The 23,014-nt window shown below is 35.6% G+C and overlaps 1 protein-coding gene across 1 annotated transcript in view; it reads right to left on the bottom strand.

Moving 5' to 3' along the window:
- Positions 1–23,014, bottom strand: part of PLCZ1 (phospholipase C, zeta 1) — a 52,296-nt gene that overhangs the window by 5,818 nt on the left and 23,464 nt on the right. Inside the window, exons 7-10 of the mRNA XM_010080668.1 lie at positions 18,575–18,802; positions 16,453–16,609; positions 14,732–14,848; positions 2,203–2,375 (exon numbers count right to left, since the gene is read on the bottom strand). Coding sequence (XP_010078970.1) covers positions 2,203–2,375; positions 14,732–14,848; positions 16,453–16,609; positions 18,575–18,802 — 675 coding nt within the window. The remainder of the gene's footprint in view (positions 1–2,202; positions 2,376–14,731; positions 14,849–16,452; positions 16,610–18,574; positions 18,803–23,014) is intronic.

Raw genomic sequence — 23,014 nt, 5'->3', positions numbered from 1 at the left:
GAGAATAACCATCTGTACAATAATCTGTTTTTTAGAAATCAATGTATGGAATGTATCAAAAGAGATATACAAGCCTGTAAGCCCAGGTGAAAGATATGATTCTTATGATCCAGATCTCAGGACTAAGCATCAAAACTCATGATACAGATTCTTATTCTCCTGTCAATCACAAAAAAATCAAACTCCACAAATACCTTTTACTTAGGTATTTTCTGTAATACATTGCCCCCAAAAAAGTTCTAGCCTGAAACGTTGAAGAGCAGTAGCTTAGCAAAGCCGCATGCTGTCCCCTTCCTTCCTAGAAAATATCTACTACCTTCACTAGAAAGCTTTTCAAAATGCATGCACTTACGGACTGCAGACTTAGAACCAGGGGACATTCTTTGACATGCCCTGAATGTCACGACAAAAATTCAGCCACATTGGCAAAGTCCTGCTTCCCACTCTGATGCCATTGTTAAACCCAGTCTAAGTCCTCCACAGGGTAGAAAAAGAGCAAGCTGTTTTCAGCACACTATGAGCCAAATACATAAATCAAATAAATTTTTGAGACCCAAGCTGAAGCAGACAGAGAGAGAGAGTAGTCAATAACATTGTAGGCTCAGAAGTTTCCATATGAAATACCTTGAATATTTGTATTTCTGCTGCAAAAGCTATATGCTTCTTGTTGATGGGAATTGTGGCACATCAGGTTAAGAAGAGTGTTGAACTCAATAAAATCAGTCCCTGTGTGATTTTTATGTTCACTTATGTTCTTTTCATTTATTCATCCATTCACTCATTCATTCACAGTCAGTCTGAGAGATTTGACCCCTAGATGTTATATTATATCTTTGCCCTCTGTTAAGTAATGTCTCCATTCATCAAGTTAGTAACTCTTTTTTAGCAGAAACTGTTTTTCCAGTCCTGCTCTTTTGGTCTTCAACTACCATTTCGCTTTTTGCTCCTGACTCTATGAATGGGCCTCTCTGCTTCCTAGAGTCCCTCAGCTGGTGTGGTGCCATTGCTGCTTTGTATCCCGCAACACCCAGCCTGTTGTCTCCGCCTATGTCCCCAGTCTAAAAAGCTGCCTTTCTCTTTTCCAGCTTCTTCCTAACTCAGACATTTCCTTCCCTTTCAATGATTTTGTCTGTCTCCTGCATTACAGTTGGGTATTTTTCCTCATCTTAATTAACTCCAGCTTTAAACAAATAAGGGCTAAAATAACTCATGTATGTGCATGGGTGCTTGAAATCATCCAGCAATGTCTATTCATAATTGGTATGCTCACTGTTAGGACACTAAAATGTTCTTGATTAGGTGTACACATTATGTAAGTATTTTATAACTGTTATTAGCTAATGTTTTATCTCTACTATTTATTTTTCTGAAAGAAACAAAATAGCAATTACACACTAATTTTATGCTAATTAAATAACATTTATGCAAGTAGTGTACTGTGTAATCAGAATTAGCACTTTTTCATTGGGAAAATGTAGTTTTCTAACTAGTGAACAATTATAAAACATCTACTTGACCTCAAAAGAGGGTTTTTCTGACCCATTAGCTTTAAATGACATGCATTTCTAGTATTTTTAAGAAGTAAATCAGATTTGAATTTGGGAGAAGTAGAAATATTTCAAATGTTAATTGATTCATCCTCCTTTTTACACTTGTTTATATCATTTCAGGATGGCAAATAGTCTTTAGTATGGCACAGGAAGATAATGAAACTTGAAAGAAGCATAAAGCTTCCTATCATATCTTTAAGCATTTCCATTTGTCAATTAGCATTATAATAGTACATGTGGTATTACTAATACTTAAATAACACCAAAAATACACATTCGATCTCTAAGTTTTCAGTCTCCCCAGCCGTAACTGGCAAGTCCCTTTGTCAGCTACACTATGACACAATGCAAGATAGATTTATATTTCTGTACACAACACTGTGAAAAATCATAAATTTTTACAAGCTCTTGTAGCTTCTGAACATCTACATGTTTTTAGCAAACATAAGTGAACTACAGATGGAAATCATCCAAGCAGTAGTAGATACTATATGAGAGTTTTAACATGTTATTAAAAAACAATATTAAACTTTCCAACAACCAGGAATGGGGATAAAATGAGAAACCAATAACAGATAACAAACAGGTCTGAACTGCATAGCTTTTGTTCTCACATTTTGTGGAAAAAAACCAATTAATTAACAAAGCTTACCCTTATTGACAGAGACATTGGTTTACTGTATCTTCCCACATCGTATGGGGTAAATGTTGAATTGTGATTTCTCAAGAATTCTGGTTTCAGAATATAGCCACAACCACCATTGTCTAGGAATTTTCCATCTTGCAATTCCATTTGCACTCCTGGCGTCTGGAAGTTTAATGCCACTATAAAAATAAATAAATATTGATTTTCATGAGTTAGAGTTGATATCATTTTATAAAACAACTCTCTGAAAATAATAGCAAAACCAAAGAAAAAGACATTAAAATATGTGTGTCTTTCAACTCATATGTAAGATCCTGTTATTTCTTTTACATTTGTCGGTATACAATAATGAATGATTCATGCACAAAAGAAGTGCACTGTTTAGAACTGCAACACATTTTAATCATTACCCTACAGAACTTTTTTACACTGCAATGTGCTGTGTGTTTTCCCTTTTCTTTCTAAATTAGGCCTTGGATAATATTAAATGAGAGATCTTTTTTTTTTTTCCATAAGGACTAAATTCACATACTAGTTTCTCTACAGCGGCAAGACCCTGCACCCTGAAGCTGCTTACAAAGAGTTGGTGCAGAAGACAAAAACATAGGATTCTAACTAACCTTAGTTAAGGTTAGCAGAATTCGTCACAAAAGCATGTCGTCCAGATCAAAAAGCTTTAGTTTAGAGTTAGAATGTTCAGTGCAAATACATATAAGTTTATAGAAGTAGAGGCAATTTTAAAAGTGTTCTTAAAATTTTGTGAGCACAAGCTCTTCAAGCTTAATCCTCCAGTACTGGTATTTATTGTTAGTATACACCTGACAGATTTTCCTTTCCTTGTCAGCTCAAAATATTTTTGGTTTGCTGCAGCAGCAATAATAAAATAACACACTTCTCATCAACAGGATATTGTAATTCATGAGATAAAGCCAGCATTGAAATAGACCTGTTTAATGAAATTTTCCCCTATTCCGGTACGTTGGAGCTTCCCGTCATATTCAAAATAGAAAATGCAAAAGTCAAATCAGTGAAATGATAACATGACATGTGTTAAATAGAAAATTATAAAAAGTAATTTACTTGATAGCTTGGCAGGGAAAAAAATGAAGACTTTAAACAGTGCAAGTGGTGACTCATAATAATTCAGGAAGAGGACCTTATTACATGTTTCTATGAGAATATAAATGTCTTAAATGAACATTTGGCAGAATTCAGAAATCCTTCTCTCGCATCGAAAATGAAAGAAATTTGGATCTGTTTCACTGCAAAAATTATTTGTTTCTTCACTGCTTTGATGACCCTTTAAAAAAATTCTGCAATAAATGACACAAATAGGAACCGATCTGTAGAGGGAAGCAGCTGGTACTACGGACCTAATATTTGCACTATACATTTTCAGTGGGGTTACTTCAGAAAAGCCCTAGCATGGTCCCATGACCTCAACACCAATTAATAGCTGGAATACATCAAGTGCTCCCAGAGTGCATCCTCTGTTTCGTCTGAAAGGAATCCCATCTGTGCTACTTAAGATTGCTCTGAAATATGAACCAACACGTGGTAAGTAGGAACAATTAGGAGCCTTGCCTAAAAAAACCCCAAACAATCAAAAAAACAAAACTACCAACAACAAAACACAACATGCACTCCTGCTTTGAACTACGTGCTAATGTAGATGCAGGAATAGGTTGTGTGTCAATATGGAAAGGAACTTTAAGCTTATTTCACCTTTGAAATTTTTTTGGTTTTTTTTTTTAAATACTTCAAATTAAAAAAAAAACTTCAAAAACTTTAAAGAAATTAAACTTTTAAAATGTTCACATTGTCCATTGTACACCTGTTGTCCATTGTATGCCTGTTTTAAAGAAGGTAAGTATTTTCTTGGTATAGTTTTGGCAATGGTTCACAGTTTGGTTTTTTGACTCAACACATCATCCGTAAACAGACTCAAATGTGGTGCTGTGTGACCCTTATTGTTATCTTAATACATTGGTTCGAGCTACAGAGCTGCAATCCTGAGGCCCCTTGAATTCTAAGTCCTGACATTATCTACAGATAACCCAAGATCTCTCAGTACATAGGTAATTCCTAGGCCATAGTTTCAGAATAAGTGGTTTTAAAAGTGCAACTGAAATTAGGCAAATTGAACAGCCGTAGCTTCAAATAGCAGCTTCCACATGATGAAACAAATTACATGATTGCACATAATGAGACTGATGCTAAATTTGCCAAGCTTCATAGGCTACTAAGCAGGAAAATCTGATTTAACAACAGAAGTAAGCAAAGGAGAATACTTCACATTTTGTTATATTAGAAAAATTGCTTTTGCAATGCAAGTGAAGAGCAATGTTATAATGGGTTGATATCTTCAAACATCAACACTGTATTTTTACTTAATTTTACCTTAGAAAAAGTTAAAAACACACTGAACAGTAGCTTTAATTTACCTACTGATTTCCCAGTATTGCAAGATGTAACCCTATTAAGGTAAGTGAATGTGAAATTTTGTATTCTATTCTCTGAGATGCGTACCTCTACTGCCACTGTTTGCAAGATTCAAAGCTGCTTGGGGTCTCCTAGGACAACACCTTCTGGTGTACTGTTGATGAACGTTTTTTCTTTTTAATCACATGCAGTTATAACTTATTGAGAAATGGCAAAGTTTGTCAATTAAAACCTGTTTTCCATTGTCTAGCAGTGTGGTCTTAGCAACATCTTTCTGCAAGGGAAACGGAATTTCTACCCAATGTTTCATCTTAGTTTTGCTGAATTCAAGAACAGAACTGTGATAATGTGCTTTGTACTGTTTTAGGAAACAGTAGAAATGTAATGTATGTACAAAGGAGCTTTAAACTGATGGTTTCTTTTGGAAAAAAAAGCCCAAATATGCTTATTTTGAAACCATCTGAGCAGTACATAATCTTAATGTATGGTTTCATGGGGAAATACAGGCACCTGAAGTTTAGCACTGTGTAATTTAAACTTTCTCCTTTGTCCTTCCATCAAGCACCAAAAGCCTTTCAATATTGGCCTCAAAATCAAAACAGCAGAGTAAAACGTGGGCTTGGAGGATAACCTGAGCAAAGGAATTCCTCAGCGTGACTCCTGCATCTGAAACAGAACCAAGTCTTCCTGGAACCATGAGCCCAAATCTTCTTCAGATCGGAATATTTAGTATTTAAGTCTTCTTGCAAAGTACCAAAGCTGACATGGCTGTCCCTGTTGGCCCCAGATGTAAATAATTTATATAGCAAATGCAAGTTAGGAAATAACCTATCTCCAAAAAGATGAAACAAACCATAACACAGCGTAATACAAAGGGTAGATTTCATCCCAAATCTCTGTATCGCAAGCAGTTAACTGAAGTCAGTCCCACAGCTAATTTCAGGACTAACCACAGTCTAAGTATTGATACATAGATTCTACAGCACCTTCCATAAGCACTACCGTCCAAGACATAACTGTTTTTTAGACTGTAGGCAAAAGCTTTTGAAAACCAAAGTGAGCACCGGGGGTCTTAGATTTCTAAGTTACTATGATTTGAAGGCAATTGAGGAAAACTGCATGTCTTTTGTCTGTGATGCTGCCTCTCAATTAACATTCCTATTGGGACTTTTAAATTGTCATTTTTTATTTTTTATTCTTTGCTTCCTGGTTCTATCAGCTATATTACGACTCTAAGGTTTAATATCTTTTCTACATTTAAAAGAGAAGATTTTAAAATGCATAAGCACACATTTGTTACTGATTTTTCTTAAAATGAGTTACTTACTTGCATTTTATGCCATTTAAAATCCATCTCAAAATGTCTGAATTTTATGCAGTCTCCAGAAATGTCATATGCAAAAAGCACTCAGTGCCAATGTTCCTATCTTCATGATTTACTTCACTCATTTGAGTCCAAAGAGATATAATAGATCACACTTACAACCCTTTGATCAGTCTTGTTGCCATCCTCTCAGCTCTTTCCAGTTGTCTATCTTCTTAAAATGGACCTCTCATAATGAATACAATGCATCTTCTGTGCCTTAGATATCCAGATTTGAACTGAATTCCACACAGACTGGGAAACACTACAGAAACAGGATGATATCCTAATGATCTGGCATATTTTGTCATTGGTTATCAGATTATATATGTGACTGGATTTGAAGAGACTGCATTCATTCCACCTTAGCACTCCCAGCTGGGCATTGACTGCCTGTCCTTTCTTCTTCCATGCAGGTCACAGCTGCACCCAATCCATCACTGCCCAAATTTACAGAACTATTTTCAGAATATTTCACATTGTATTGTGAAATATTCATTATATTCAGATTTTTCACATTTTTTGAAAGTTATGTAGGTGGCTTTTGAAAAATTTCATCCACGGCCTGAATAAAGGGCATGATAACTGAATATGAGTTGACTCAAACGTGGATGCAAAGGGAGGACATTCAGTCATCAGATTGTGTTGAAACAAACTGAAGAAATCTGAAGGAAGGATAAACTGTAACATGACGGCAAATTGTCACCTGTTACATATACCAGGAAACAAGTATTTATTTAACATAAGTAGCACACACAGGAGGAGGGTCTCTTATCAGTAGTAAACAAATTCTATCAAACTAAAATATGATAATAACTTCATCATCTGAAATATAAATATAATACTAATTTCCAAGCTCGGTGCAAACGTTAAGTATCACAAAATCCTTAAGTGCAAATAATATTTCCCTTTTAGTATACTGAAAATGTTGTTCAATCTAGTATGTAGTCTGATAGAGTTTGCATAAAAGAAATATAGTGCGTGCTGCAGTAGCTTGTAAACCCTTCTCACTAACAACAGACGTAAGGAAGATCATGTGCTCTATCATCAAGTGGTCAGAAGTCTTTTAAGTGTCCTCAGCATCCCCGTTGCCTTGGGTTTTATGAGTTTTTAAAATCTTTATACAACTTTAGCCCTCTTGCCAAGCCAGTGAATAGGTGAGATCCCACCCAACCTTTATGAACAAGGACCTACATCTACGAGGTTCTCTTACACTGCACTGCAGACTTAACTGGTTAGTACAAATTTTGGCACACAAACTGCCTCTCATCTCTTTTTCTGACCAAAAATTTTGGTCAAACTGTATGCATTTTATTCTTCTCCTTACAAGAATAAAATGGGCCTTTCGCTATTCAGACTCCAAATTTTATCAAGCTTAATTATAATTTCTGGCTTTGCTTGTCACTGACGCATTTTGAAATGGATGTTCTTATTATACAGAAACTTAATTTATGAATGACTCATAACACGATGTATTCTGCTTTAGTAAGAGAACTACTCTTCTGAGAACTGAGTAACATGCGTAACTGTCTGACACATCATGCTAGCATGTGCAGTCAGACTGTCCTTGTTGTCTTTGGGCCAATTCAATACTGTTGCTCTAAAGGTACTGTCATTAGAAATGTTAAGAATTCAGTCATTCCAATTATCATAATTGCTGACATTGTTACTACTTAATTATAAGTAACTCTACTGGAAAAACTATGTCAGGTGTTTAAAAATCATCCATTGTCCAAGTATATCTGCAACTGGTTTCAATTAGGGATCCTCTCTTGTGGGGTTCTCATGGGAAAAGTACCTAAAGCATTTCTGATAAACTATCAAAACAAAAATCTAAATTTATTTTTGTTATTTAATGAGTGTGTGAGTCTGAAAGTTACACTTTAGTGTAAGTCTGAGGATCTCTCAGTTGTCATTTCACTTATTTCACACCTGAAAGAGATACTTTTCCAAAGTAATGTTTAAAATTTGTTTGCCTACTGCTTCTTGGCAGAACTGTGTGCATTATCAGCTTCCCTTTCCTGTTTTAGGATGAGTCTCAAACACAGGATTTAGAACAAAGTCCGTGAGGAGTTCAGAGACAATTGAGCCCATGCAAAATTTTTTGTCATTCTTTTAAATTACCTAGATTTCAGATAAATTATTTAATATTCTATTAGTTGTCTGCAGTTGTGGATTTAGTGAAGATAACTGAGGAAATTATTTTCACTATGGCTTTCAACAAAATGCTGACAAAATGAGATTTCTGTGTTTCTTTGCTTTTAAGTGAAATTCCAGTATCTCTTACGCACACCAAAAAAAACTGCCTCAAAAGAAACGGGCTCCAGCATAGCCCAAGACCATTGTCATATACCTGGCAGTTAGAGATATTCTTGCAAGAGAAACACGAAACCTCTATTCAACACAGCTCCCAGCCCTTGGAGCCATTCCAAAGGTAAGGTGAGTGTAATTAGATAGCTCGATAGATCCGGGTGACATTGTCTCACCTAACTTGTAGGTGTCTACACATGAGATAGCTGCCCCGTTACAGCTAGTGAGGATCTAATCAATGAAGTTTAAGGGGCAACATAACCAAAAATGGATCCATACTTTAAATATGAGATTAATCACATCCCTGGAGTCTGTGATTGTAATAGCTGTCCCACTGGACTGGGGACTTTTGGGAGCAAACAGTAAGAGGAGAAGCAACCCTTTTTTGGGGTTTGATAAACCATGGTGGCCATATGGCCTATTACAGCTGCAGATTTTTTTCCAACTACATGACTGTGTTTATAATAAACATACTTCTTTGTTTGTCATCTTCATGTTATCTTTCCACAACATACTCTTCAAGAGTACATAGTAAGATTTATGTCAGTTGTGCAATATCTAGTCTTCATTTACTAAAGATGAATTTTTGGACTGTTAAAACCACATTAGGAAGAAAGTAATAATACAGGTATTGACCCCCCTGCCTTTTCTGCATCTGACCTATGATGACTAGTCCTGTCCTTGAAACCTCAACTAGAGGGAGTGGGCAACCAAGAGACACTTTTCTATGCCTTCTCATTTCATTCTTCCAGGGCATTGCTTGGCTTGGGAGCTATCGGAAAATCTTTGCTGTCTTTCTTAGAGCACATTCTCCATGAGTCAGTTGTGGGACAAGTCCACAGCAAGCCCAAACGAAGAATGAGCTCTAGACTGGAAGGTGTACAGAACAGCCTGGGCATGTTTTTGCCATAAGGCGTAAGATGTGTCAGACTCATCTCCTGCCTTTGAGCAGAAGAGGTGCTTTAGTTTGGGACAAAATCTGGAGCCCATTTTGGAAAGATAACTGAATCTCTGTTTAATGGCTGGAGACTTACTATTATGCATCTAAAAAGATGCAGAATTAATAAAATTGAAAGGTTGTGATGTATCTGTCTTTTCCATGTCACAAGCAATGTTTACAGTTAAGTCATCTGCAAGGTTTTAAGGATCACAATGCTAGATTAGGAGTGCTTACTTAGTATCTAACTGCAATAATGTGTGCCGCAAAGAGCTTTGAGGTATTCTAATAACCTAACTGGCCATAAAACTAAAAATATTAAAACATGTCACTTCACAAATTTCACTAGAAATCCAAGCAACAACAATTCAAAGCTATGATGTAATGAATATTCTCAGTTTGTTTCAGACGTTTCATTAGCTGTTGGAAAAAGTTGTTGTAGAATACGCTTGCTTTACACTTTTGCTGTTATAAAAAAAATTCCAATAAAAATAATAACCAAGCATATAAAATTATCATGCTGAAAAACTAATTAAATCTATAAGGAAAAGTAGTATTTGATCATCTTTTAATAAAAGAGCCTGTATTTTTCCTTAAATTCAATTTCATTATTTCCTAAATTCCTTTACTAAATTTGACACTCCATCACATATTCAAAAATATATAGTGTTCAGCAAGACTGCGAGAATATGTAAACTTCCCATGATCAAACATAATATGTTTATTTAGAAAAATAAGTCCTGTTGTCTCCAGTTTTGCCATTTTTCTATCAAGAAAGGAAAATACAGTTTCACAGAAAACATACAACAGCTGCAAATTGCAAAGTGAATTAATGATCCTGTGCCCTCTGATTTTTTTATGAGGTTTTCCAAAGTCTGTCTCTTCTGCAAGTTTTCACTCACTTAGAACCAAAGCAAGGTTAGACTTGATGGTCATTTTAAGTTGCACAGGGGAGGCATACCAAGAGATAAATAAGCAGGTTTCTTTTTCCTGGGTAACTTCAGATCAGAAGAAAATAGTTAGAGAACTCTTTATCACTGAGCTTTTTATGCATTATTTTTTGTCTTATTATTGCACACAAGATGTGGTAAAATTACCAAGCTGTATTTCAATATCACAGGCCAAAACAAAACCTATGATGAGGAAAATATCCGTGATACAAGTAGTGGAACAACAACATGTACGTTTTTATGGGTGCTCCAGAAAACGTATACTCTATACATAGCGTCTTCAAAACCAAAATTCTCTACCTGCCATGCCATGGCTTTCTCATATAATTTATGGCAAGTTTTGGTCATTCCTGTAGATTGTTTTGATACATCGACAATGTTTTCTACTGCATGCAAAGGGCGTATTCAGAAGGATATTTAAGGCTATTTTTGTTTTCACTGAGGTTTTCTTTAGATTTGTTTTTTTTTTTCTCTGTTTTTATCGGTCAACATAATACAACTGATATCTGTTTATTTAAATAACTGTCCTGAATTTTCTTCTCCTGCATAAATCTTTACTTTCCTTTTTATTTACTAAACAAAAAGGAGATATAGTTATGCCAAACCAGTTCTTTCCAGTGCCACACTGCAGTTGTATACAGGAGGCATACTAATTTTCCCAGACTATAAAAAGTTATTGTAGGTATTTTTCTCCATAAGACCTCTTTGTTCACAAAACCTATCCTGTTCTTAGAAGTCTCAGTTTTCAGAGAATGGACACTGAGCACACAGTGATATCCAAAAGCAATTTTGTAGAAACTCTCTGCATTTTACTGTGGTTTTTAACTTGCCTTCCTCTGGAAATTAGGTTTACACAACTACATAATTCTCATCCTCAGCCCCAACAAATCTTGAGCCTGTTGGACCATTTCATCCTCAGCTTTAGCTGAGTGCCAGGCTGCTCTCAGTTAATAAGTTCCAACCAATTTAGACAAAATTGCTGGCAAGGTACAGAAGAGAGCACTGTTTTGGGCCTATCACTAAGGGAAGTGAAGGAATAACTCAACACTCCTCATTTACATGATGCAGAGTCCTGGCAAGCAGTATTATATGTAGGTCTGAAGAAAACCTAATATATTTTCTTTGCCTCAGTTGAACAGTTATGGATGTTAGAGGACCTTAAAAGTAAGTGAGAAGGGTAAGCTAGAAGGTGTGGGGAGGCTTAAAGGAGCTGGGGAAGGGGAATAGGTGACACAGAAGAAATCTGAGGGTCCCATGAACAGTTTTAGAAAAACAGCAGAAGTGATCTGGAGAGATTACTTCTGTGCATGGGATGCAGAGTGCAATGGTAGGGAGACAGGGAATGTGGGCTATATGGACACAGGTCAGACACAAAAATTTTAAAATCTGTGTTAAATCAGTGGAAGGTCATCAACAGAAGATTCACTGAATGGAGCTTTGGGAGTCATATTTCTGTCAAACAGTTATCTAAAACAGATTAGGGAATCAAGAATAGATCTGGCATGTCTTGGAAATAATATATGTGGAGAATTGCTTCTAATCAGCCTATTCCCATGAGAAAAATGTTTCTTTAAATAAAGATGCAAGTGATGTGGCCAAGAGGGCGGATCTAACCACTTCCTGCATATTTTTAATTCTTCCAGGAATATATAGGCTGTATAGGGCTTTGGGCCCCTATACAGCAAAAATCATATGCTTTGTATGCTAATGTTTAGAATGACTTTTCTTTAAAGTATACTCTGAGTCAACAGTCACTGCAGTAATTTTGAAAGACTTCAGTCCTGTTTGAGATCTAACAAATGGATATTCTTTGCAGAGATCAGTGTGGAGATTTACAGTCTAGAAAGGAAACTAATAAACAGTATGATAAACCTGAGAGATTAATTACATTTTAAATTAAGGACCTCTGGCCAGTGTTTCCTCTAAGCAGGAAGCAAACTTGCTAGGTTTTAATAGCCATGTAGATAGCATATAGAAAGTGCACCACCCCAGGTAAATAGTCCAGCAATAGCATGACAAAAAGCTAAGTGAGAATCAACCACAAGAAAAGAATATAGTCAAACCAATTTCAAATTATATGATACTTCCAGCAATAGCCTAGTCCAAGTTCAAATCTGTACTCTAAATAAATATTTATAATGACACAGACACAAACATAATTTATACTAACGAGTAATTTTTTAAATCTTACTGTAATTGTAAAACTATACCTCAATACAACAGTCAGAATGAGAAGCAGAATTTGTAACAATGAGAGAAGTGTGGAGGGTCTAAGTACATTTGAGTTCTTTCACTGAATGGCCAGCACTGAGCAACCACATTCACGGGATCTCGCTAGTCATTGTTTCCCACACTACCTCAACGGTGTGGCACTGACAGCATGGCATATCTAGGGGTGGGGGCAGCAAATGGTTAGAAATTTGTGCTGGGGGATGTCCTCTGCCACTTGTGGTCAGGGCCACAGATGTGGGAACAGCAATCTCTCAGTCAAACTTGAGGCTTGATGCTCCTTCTAAGTTCTGTAACTGTAGGAGAGTAGCTGGCACACATTAGGAGGTTAAACAATAAATAATATTTATGTGCATGACTGATTGGAGACAGCACACTGTTAAAGACATTTCTGAGAAAGTAATTTGAAAGAAGATATTTTGGGAGCTGAGAAAGGAAACAAGAGAAAAAGGAAGCCTGGAGCAAGGGTGCACGTAAGCTCCAGGGCCCTGCAGGCAAAGTGAAATCTTTGTGCCCATCTCTGTATGAGTGTGTATTGTAGTACAATAAGATGAGACCATACCTTTCACCTCTCAAAACTGGGACCCTATGGCAAACTGCCCTCCTCACCCCACAGTCTCCCTCAGGTGGTCTTGGTATTGAATCAAAGATGGAATATACATGTGGATGCAAAAAACATTGTTCTCTACCTAAGGCTGACAAAGGTGTAGCAGACTGACACAGCAGAATATTCTGTAGCTGAGAATATTTTAAACTGAAGAACAAAAAGATGAAGGCAAGATTGCCCCTAAAGCCACTGAAAAGGGGAAAATGCTTACAGGTGGGAGGTTTTTCAAAGCCTGCTGAGTACAGAAGTCAAGCTTATTTTTAAAAATTTCAAATTAAAAACTAACTTGAACAGAAATAGAAGTTAATGTTATTTCATTGCTCAGGGATCCAATATGCTTTTTACGGGAAATTAAGATGCTAAACTTACTTTGCATCTACACAGTCACTGAGGAATCCCAGCAGCTCCCAGCTGTACCTGGGTATTCTGCTGACCAGGACCATTTGAGTGCGTCTTTTTAGTAGCATACCATAATATGGGAATTGTTTGCTCCAATATTAATTTTTGTGCCCACATCTCCTGCATCTGTACTTCTCCACTCACACAAAACCATTTAAAACTCACAAAACCTTCAGATGAGGCTTCCATTGCTGTGTAAAATTCCTAAATCGCACATATGTATCTTTCCGTCACCTCTTCTAATTCAATGTCATAAGGCAACCTTAGGAAAAAGCAAATGCAATTGCATTCCAACAGTTCCCACCTTTAGCTGCTTCTATTCCCTTGCTAACTACAAGGTAACTATAAAGACTGCTAGATCTCAGCTGAAAATTATTAAAAAAAAAAAATCATAAGAATTTACTATTCCCATTTTCTCACATAAATGTGATCTAGTTATACCTTACCCACAGCTGACAAATAAGCACAGAGGTTATGGAATTTGATTAATACAGCATGCAAAAGAATGTAATCTATTTTCATTTTCTTGAAAGGTATATTGCAATGTTGGGGTTTTTTGGCACTATAGTGCTTAATGCATAGTATACATGCTTTTACCTCAAAATCTAAGGTAACATAGGTAGCATATCAATTTCAGCCCAAGCAGACGGGCAATAAAATATAAATTATCGTTTAGACTCCCCTTAAAGACAGTCACAGATAAATATCTTAGAAATATTAATAAAAAATGAGATAATATATGAAAAAAGAGGAAAATTCTGGTTTAGCTGTTGAAAGTTTATATATATATGCTTTTGCTACACTGTTTCATAAGATAAAATCATGCTTTGTTTAGTCACAGGGCTAAGAGTAATAAAAAATAAGGTTCAAAGCTGAAAAATATTCTATTGTTCTTACTAGTGTTTTTCTTATTATCCAATAGAAAAAAAAAAAGGTAGTTTAAAAAAATTAATGAATTATAATAAATTGGGATTTTGGGGTAAGATACAGTTATTTAACAGAAAGTTCTATTTATAATTAGTTAGGGTCTAATTGTAATTAATTATAAAAGTAAATGGATTAAAATAATATTCCTCTTAGTTATTCTATACCAGAATTCCTGGATTCTGGGATGAAAAATTAGTAGGATATGTGGACTGAAGGAGAAGGTTAGATAACACAAAATGAAACTGATGCCACCGAGGGAAAAAACTATAACCTATATAACAGAAAAAAAATACTCCAGGAAGGAAAAATTCTCGTATCCGGTGTAATTTCTGCAAAGCCTGGAATGCAACAGTCTCTGCAAATGTACATACCCATTTGACATCCCACGTTCCAGAACTCTTGTGGATTATAATTTGAAGAGGTCGCTCTTGTTCCTTTGGGGTAGATTCTTGTAATGAATCTTGAAGTGTGTGAAACAAACTCTCTAGCTGAAAAACAGAATGATAAAACCTTGGTAAGAAGCCCTTTGTTAATAAAGAGATTCCATTTGAATAAGTAATAATAAAAATAATATGATCCAGACATTTTTATTTTTTAACACAACCGGTACATCATATCAATGTATTTCTATTTCAGGACATTTTTATGAACATCAACGTTAGTGTATGGGCCATTCTGAGATAAGGCTAAAATCCTACTTTACAAACCTTAACATTTTGTGTATATTGGAATCTGGTAGTATTTCTCTGTATAGTGCAGACTTTCGTCAAATGTCCAGTAACCAAGAATCATTCCTACAGGGAAATATGCTGTTTCTGCACATCTTTGTTAGGTAAATACATGACTTTTACACTAAAGCCCACTGTCTTCTCGTGCAAAATTAAAACACACAAAACAGGAAATGGATCAAAAAGCCCACTATTCTTTAACAGTGCAATAGGAAAAAAAAATCATCCTAAGATGATCTTAGCTTGACTGCTGCTTTGAGGTTTAAATAAGATGACTGAATAATCTCAATACCAGTGAACAGCACATATCTAAAAGACACTTAGTAGTCTTTTATTAAAATAAAGGCTAATAATACTGTATAATCTTCAGAAGATATTAACTATTCAACTGAGTTTATTTTCTTCCTCTTAGCAGTGTTCTCTCCCACAAAGGCATAAACTATACAGATGTGGAAAACTTCAAATTACTTTTATCTACACTATTCCTGTTTAGTAAGTAAACAGAAAGCTTTTGATTTCCAGAGTCATCACTCTGATCCTTTCCATCCTCCCCTCACTCTCCCTTTTTTTTTTATTTTTTAGTAGAACTATTTTTATGTTTACTAGATTGCTAGAAGGACCAGAAAGGACTCTGACTACGGACAGCTGCCAAAAGCCTACTTGTTTTGATGCCGTTCGGCATCATTCACCTAACCAACCATTGAACCACCTCCACGAAGTGGTGGATGGCAGCTGGACTGGTCCTCAATGAATGGGCCTGTGGCAGACTTCATTCTCATGGTCAGTGATTTCTCTTCTTAACACTCCCTTAAGGCTGTTGGCAGACAGCTGGAATTAAAACAGCAGAGGCTGTACTGTATTGGCTGCACCAAATGGAGACGCTACAACACAGAATGAGTGTTGAATAATTCAGCTTGGCTGGTATGAAAGATCTGGTGCAATGGAGCAAACTGCCTGCTATTGGGTTTATTCATTCCGTCAGTGTGGGTTCTCTTATCTGCAGTTGTCATCAAAGCCAGGGGCACTGCATGCCCAAATCCAGTGAGTACTACAGACCATACACAGGGCGGGGGCAAAATCTATTCCAATCTATTAACTTTTGATGCAGAAAACAACAAATCAAAATGTATTCATACATTTTGTATACTACATTAATATTTGTTCTTATAAAAACACATGAAATTAAAACAAAGCCGAGTTTCAGTTTTCCTCACAAAACCAATTGAAATATAAAAATGCAGTGCAAATGACAAGATATTAATAAAATTGGACATGTCTTTGATCAATTTTTAACCCTTCCCATTCCTAAGCAGTGAATCATAGCAACATTGTAACTTTTATCTCAGTCAATCAAAATAAATTACCTGAATGTTTTACAAATTTTCGTGCTCGAACCTCTCCAATTGAATTATTTTCATAGCACTGCTGATGAGCTAGGGAATGCTCAAAGCTCACAAACCTCTCTGATTTGGTATAAATCACAAGGTCCGACAATGGAACGGCAATTTTTACCTTCTTCATCTAATAATCAGAATATAAAATAATGGAAGATTAAAAACATCACAATAAAAGATATTTCATTATTATTATTTTTTAAAAATCAGAAGAAACTATAATTTTGGATGCATAAAGCATGGAAAAATGTGTCACGATTAATTAATATTTGAGCTTAAGATATGACTTTTGATAGTGAGATTTGATTCAGTCAGAGACAATTAAGGTTATTGTCTCTGTGTTCATCATAGCGATTGTAGGGCGAATGAAGAGATGCTTCCAGTGCTTCCTAGCACAATGTTCTGGTGGACAGCTTTATCTTTTCCCTGCTTCTGAGACTGGTATGCAAATTAACATAATTTTTCATGGCTCTTAAGTGTACTCATCTAAAATCTATGTCCAACTTTATATTTTTAAATAGATAAAGTACTAGAAAAGGTATACTGGTAGGAAGTACTTGGAGGGGAAAAAAAAAAAGAGTAAGAGAATCTATACATCAATAGCACAAACTCAACTACAAAATGTAGAATAACAGGAGAATATTTTACCATGCCAAGCAAATCAATCACAGGTATATTCCTCCAAGCATTGCTCTGAAGTTAGGAAAACTCTGTTCTTCTTAATTAAGATGGAAAGTTCTTTGGCCAAAGTCTTTGTTCAGTCTTGCTCCATTACCAAAGCAAACAAAAGCAAAGGCTGCTGTACACTGAAGTGACTGAAATTTTGCCGGGGTCTTATCTCTTAAACTGAAGTACCATGTGACCTCTTCATTTTACTTAGCATGAACTTGTGAGTTACCCAATGGTAGTAGCCAGCAAAGAGCTGATGGTAGTAATAGTGTTTACATTCCATGAAAGCTTTTGAAGGCAAATTCTCATCTGACTCTTAAACTATGGAAAGTTCGAGGGCATTAATTGTTCTGGTGTTATGTCCCATGAGGAGCAATAGGACTCTGCTGGCACAGAACTCCTGGATAATACAACTCTCTGGATGTGTAAGGCAGTGACACAGCCAAAGACAACAGCATCACTAGGGTAACTTGTGTGTGATTTCAAATGCTCTCCCACCCTCCAACAGAGCAATAGAGTGGGACCTCAGAATAAATACTCCCACTCCAATAGAGTGGGACCCTGGAAAGCATTTTTTTCTACTGCCTGTGAAACATGACTAGACATCTTATTGCTGCTGCTGTTGATCAAGATGTATGTGACTGGATACTGGGTGCTTCCTGCCTGCTGAAAAAACTTGAACAAAGTAATTTGAACCCTGATGGAGCCACAGATTTCTGTGGCAGAGAATTACTATTTGGTTAAAAAAAGGAGTAAGTTCAATTTGACTATTAAAAAGAAAATTACATCCAATTTTTACACTCTCAGAAATAGTATTTAATGTTAAGTCTCTAAATGATAAATGTAGAAAAAAAATCCTTTTTATTATAAGTGCTTAAAAATGTTTTAGCACAACCAGAACTCTACATTTAATTTCATGCATAAATCCAGAACAGAAGAAAATAGAGGAATGGGAACTCTTTGAAAGTTCCATGATAGACTGGTGGACTGTGGGAAGAAATAGTTAACTCTGTCCTTCATCATCAGGAACTGCTATGAGTGTTCTACATGCATAGCTCCAGGAGGGCCTTGAGACCAACAAAGCAGTTGAGCAACTTTATCTTAGATCCACTGTGGTAAGGAGCACCTGAGACAAGTACAATACTTGAAAATGAAAAACACGAGTGGAGTTTAGGTTGGGAGAATAAGGAGGGGTTGATTTTTAGTTGGATACTAAAATAAGCACTAGTTTGGAGTGTCTTGCAAGAATCAGAAGAACTCTGAAACCTTGATCTAAAAAATATTTCAAAATATGTTTAAGTAATTTTAAAACCTACCTTTTAAACTTAGTTTCTATTTTAAGATAATATATTCCATATTTTATTAAAAAAGCTAACATATATCTGTATATGTGTTTTCTAAATTCAGTTGAGACAAAAGTTACCTTTGCCTTTTTTCGAGGTGGGGTTGGAGGTATACAATCACTTTTTCTTTTTGAGGAATCACTCTTTGGGTAAAGAGGGGTTTTTTCATCAGTCTCATCTTCATCAGACATATTTTCGAAATCAGAAACTTCCCCTGTCTCACCATGATTGTCAACATTTCTCCTGAGCAGACCTTCCTCAATTGTTCCAACTTTTTTATTTTTTATCAGAATTTTAAATTTTAATGCCTATAGAAAAGAGATCAAACAGTAGTAATTAGAATTATCTGTGTACTAATTGTAGGGTTTCATATGTAGGTACTGTTTAACCCAGACTCAAAGCTGTTTATCAAGTATAATGAAGTGAGGTAACACAATGAAGTGAAGATAGACATCATCGAGGCAGAAGTCAAAAGCAAGTAAAACAAACAAAATTTGGGGATCAAAGTATACAATAGAATGTGAATATCTAAGCCCACGACAGGAAAAAAGGCTCCCCACCACACAGATTCACAGATGCTGAAACTGTGACTAAGATTAAGGTAGGAAGGTGTCATAAGTGATGGCCAGGTAACACATAGGAGATAAATGTTTTTACTATGCATGAATTCATTTATATATATAAACTTGTAGACATGTGTTTGATATTGATTTGAAATTTTTTTAGCTATCATTGCAGCTGCTGGAAATTTGTCACACTATCTGATTAGTGCATTTGTGCGCACCTGTCCAGCATACTAAATTAAAACTTTTGTTGTTATGTCATCATACAGTGGACCATCATGCTGATCTTACCTAGTCAGAGTAATTAATAGGGTTTGGGAATTCATTGTTTAAGCAGTTTCTTTATTTTTAAATGGGCTTGTTTCAACTTCCATGATAAAGGATGTAGGAAAAAAAAATTATTAAAGCTTATAATTTCTAATAATATGGCTTTAATCTATGCACCTGAATCCTATGAGTATAAATTTCACTTAGATTTATGAAATATTATTCGTAGTAAAACAGCTATTATTTGGCAGACATTCATCTGTACCTCTGTACACAGGAGCTGATAGTGAGTAACAGGACTTATTTAGGTTCTTGGATAAAGTGATCGACAAAAATGCTCCTTAAGTTTCTTATATACTAGTGAAAAGGAAGGCTATACTGCTGGGAAGGTTACAGAAACAAGGGACAAATACTTAGATTAAATAAAAGATAACTGAAATATTGTATTTTAAGGTATTCATTAAGTAAATATGATAAGCATAGATGGTAGAAACATATATATAAATCCAAAGCGTTACAATAGAAACTAGAGCCATACGCAAAGAAATAGACATTCCATTTATTTACATTGCAATCTCCATTGCTGGTAATCCCCTGATCACTTCAGATCTTATATTAGTAGTTTGTCAGTGTGCCAGTGGAATGAGATATCCTGTGCTTAATATCTATCAATGCCATGCTAGTGTAAGATTTGATTACAGAATCACAGAATCACAGAATGTTAGAGATTGGAAGGGACCTCGAAAGTTAGTCTCTCTGCACTGGTGATTCAGAATATGGATGCCCTTTAACATTTCCTTCATTTCTTATTGATGCACTCATTTTTTTTTCTGTGATATTTTTAGAAGAGTTTTAATATGAGTAATGCTACTCGTATTTTAAAGAGTTCTGAATTTTCCTTTGCATCTTCGTACTTTACAATTTTTAAAAGCACTTTGGCCTTGTATTTTGTTATTCATAGGTAAGATTTAATTCTACAAATAAAAAAAAGACCTGCTATACAAGGGAAGGAAAACCTTTCTATGGATGTTTTACTGCCTCCTATATGTAAACTTGCTTTAAGTAAGACCATAGTCTGTGTCACCATATAAAAATGGACCATGATGTTTTAAGTCAGATAGTTTCTAAAATTCTGTGTATGGTCTATTCACAAGGATGAAAATACTCTGAGGTAGGACAAATATTTTTTTTTTCTATAAATATGACATTTTAAAATCACAGCTCACTTTTCAAAAACAGTTACAGAAAATACTCTACCAAGAAGAAATATTGTTATTTTTGGCCAGAAGAAGATCCCAATAATAGTTAACCCAAATCACTAAAAGTGAACCATGAACTGAAAGACATACCATGGATTCTAAGTCTGAGCTTCAAACTGATCTTCAAAAATCTTATGGCAAATGTATGGTTACAAAACAAGTGACTATGTAAAATTCAAGTTATTTAATTGATAATCAGTCATGCTAAACGTGTCATCTCTTTTTGCAAACATCTAAATCTTTTAAGCAGATAATGTGCTGAAAGTCTGAACATTCACTATAACTTATCTATTCTAGTTTAAATATAAAATACAAAATATTTTTAAATACATGTTTGCAATGTATTTTTATATAAACTGTAAGCATACTGAAAAATTTAAATACGTAAAACATCATAGATCTTACCTAGAGCATAAGGGCGCTTCAAGGCTGACATAAACAAAAGCTTCCAAGTACAATCACTTGGGATAAATATTTAAATAATTAAATTAACAAAACTGAGTTATTGTACTAAATAGGCATTCTGGTTAAGGTGATGTACAACACAAATCAGAACAGTTGAAGTAATACAGGACTCCAAGACAAAATCACAAGCTCTTTGGAATGGATCAGGCAAACCCACTTACTAACCACTTCAATTAACGTAAAAAGGGACAAAATTCAGTCCTCAGAAATGTAGAGAACAAACTCTGGATTTGCATCATGAGTATTAAAAAGAGAAGAATAGCTTCCCCTATTTAAAATAAGCATATTCTCTCTTCTCCTCTTCTGACCAGTTGTGGGTTCTTAGTATGAGGAATATAAAATCCTTAAAATCCTACTAAGTAACAAGTTTAAAATTAGTTTAAAGTTTCACGTTAAGTGTCTATTTCAAGAATTATATTACTGTCTTAAATACTGATATGAGGTAAAGATGTGACATCTTCCATGAAGTCTAACATGGGGGAAGGTTTTGAGGCATTGACAAAATTAATCTTGAATGAAAATAACAGGAGAATATTGTTAAGTATATGTTAAAAGAACCCAAAAACCAGCATTCTTCAATGATTCAGGAAGAGAATCGCACTCAGTGAAAGTGTGAATGGATGTCTTTCTGGCAGCCTTGTCAATCGCAGTTATTGAGATATTTCAAATCAATCCTACCAGTAATTCCTGAGCTCTAGTTGAATGGATATTGAGCACCAATGGAAGGAGCACCTTTATAGCTACCTCACACGATACTGTTCACGTGCTGTTCACGGTTCAAGAACCTGCAACAACTCACAGTCAGAGAGGAGCAAGGACCAGCAGCTGCACAAGGTGATGCAGGAGCTGAGGGTGACAACAGGGCAGGCATGGGGCAATCACCTCACCAACTAGAGCAAAAGTAAGACAAGTAGAGCAGGTCTGCTGATGGTAGGCAAGTTCAGAAAGCAGTCCAGTGACTGTCAGACAAGTGATGAGGAAGGTTCAATCTCAAACCAGGAAGCTGTATCATATAAGTACAGAATGGCTGAGTTTGGAAGCAACCTCTGGAGACCATCTAGTCCAAACCCCTTGTTCAAAGCAGGGTCAATAAGAGTTAGGGCTGTCTCCCACCGGGTTTTGAGTATCTCCAAGACGGAGACTCCATAATCTCTCCAGGCATCCTGCTCCGGTGCCTGACTACCCTCACAGTAAAAATTTTCTCATGTTTAAATGGAATTTCTTGTATTTCAGTTTGTTCCCACTGCATCTAGCCATTTCACTCTGCACCACTGAGAAAAGTCTGAGCCCAACCTAGAGAATTCAGAAATTTTATGATAAACAATACTGATTTTCTTATTTTTGAGGTCATCACCAAGGCATGCTGCCTTTTCAATATCTTTCTTCTCATTTTTTTTAAAGAATACGTGCCCCAGACACTGAAAGGCAAAACAGTTAGATGAAAATGTGTTTGACTTGTTAAGAAGTAAAACTATTTCTGATGCGAAGATTTGGTCAAGACATTTACATATGTGACTTGCAGGTCAAAAAAATAAGCATAAATCTCAACACTGAAGTAACTGAATTAGATATGATAAAGCAGTCTTGATCTTGAATTTCTGAGTGAAAATCTTCATGTCCTACTTTTTCAATAGCAATAAAATAAGACTATAAAACTGCATAAAAATACAAGAGATGAAAATTTGGAAATGGTTAGACTGAAAATTGTATATATAGCCACAGGTCAATCAGACTATTACTTTTTTGTCAGAGGTTACAGTCTGTCAGTAAGAGCCTATTTATCAGAGATTATAGACAATCAGGTACAACTAAGTTTTGAAAGCTTCTCAGTGAGACAGGTCTTCACAGAGAAAGGAAGACAGTAGAGTATCAGTATGAATCTCTTAGACATACACTCAATTGTTATATCTAAATGTTGTAGACTGTGATACTTGGTTCACACAGACTGTTGCATTCTGGGAAAACA

This window comes from Pterocles gutturalis, unplaced genomic scaffold (genome assembly GCF_000699245.1).
Source record: "Pterocles gutturalis isolate BGI_N339 unplaced genomic scaffold, ASM69924v1 scaffold28994, whole genome shotgun sequence".
Lineage (NCBI taxonomy): Eukaryota > Metazoa > Chordata > Aves > Pterocliformes > Pteroclidae > Pterocles > Pterocles gutturalis.
Note: the sequence above shows the minus strand (reverse complement) of the source record. Positions and strands in the feature narration are given on the sequence as shown.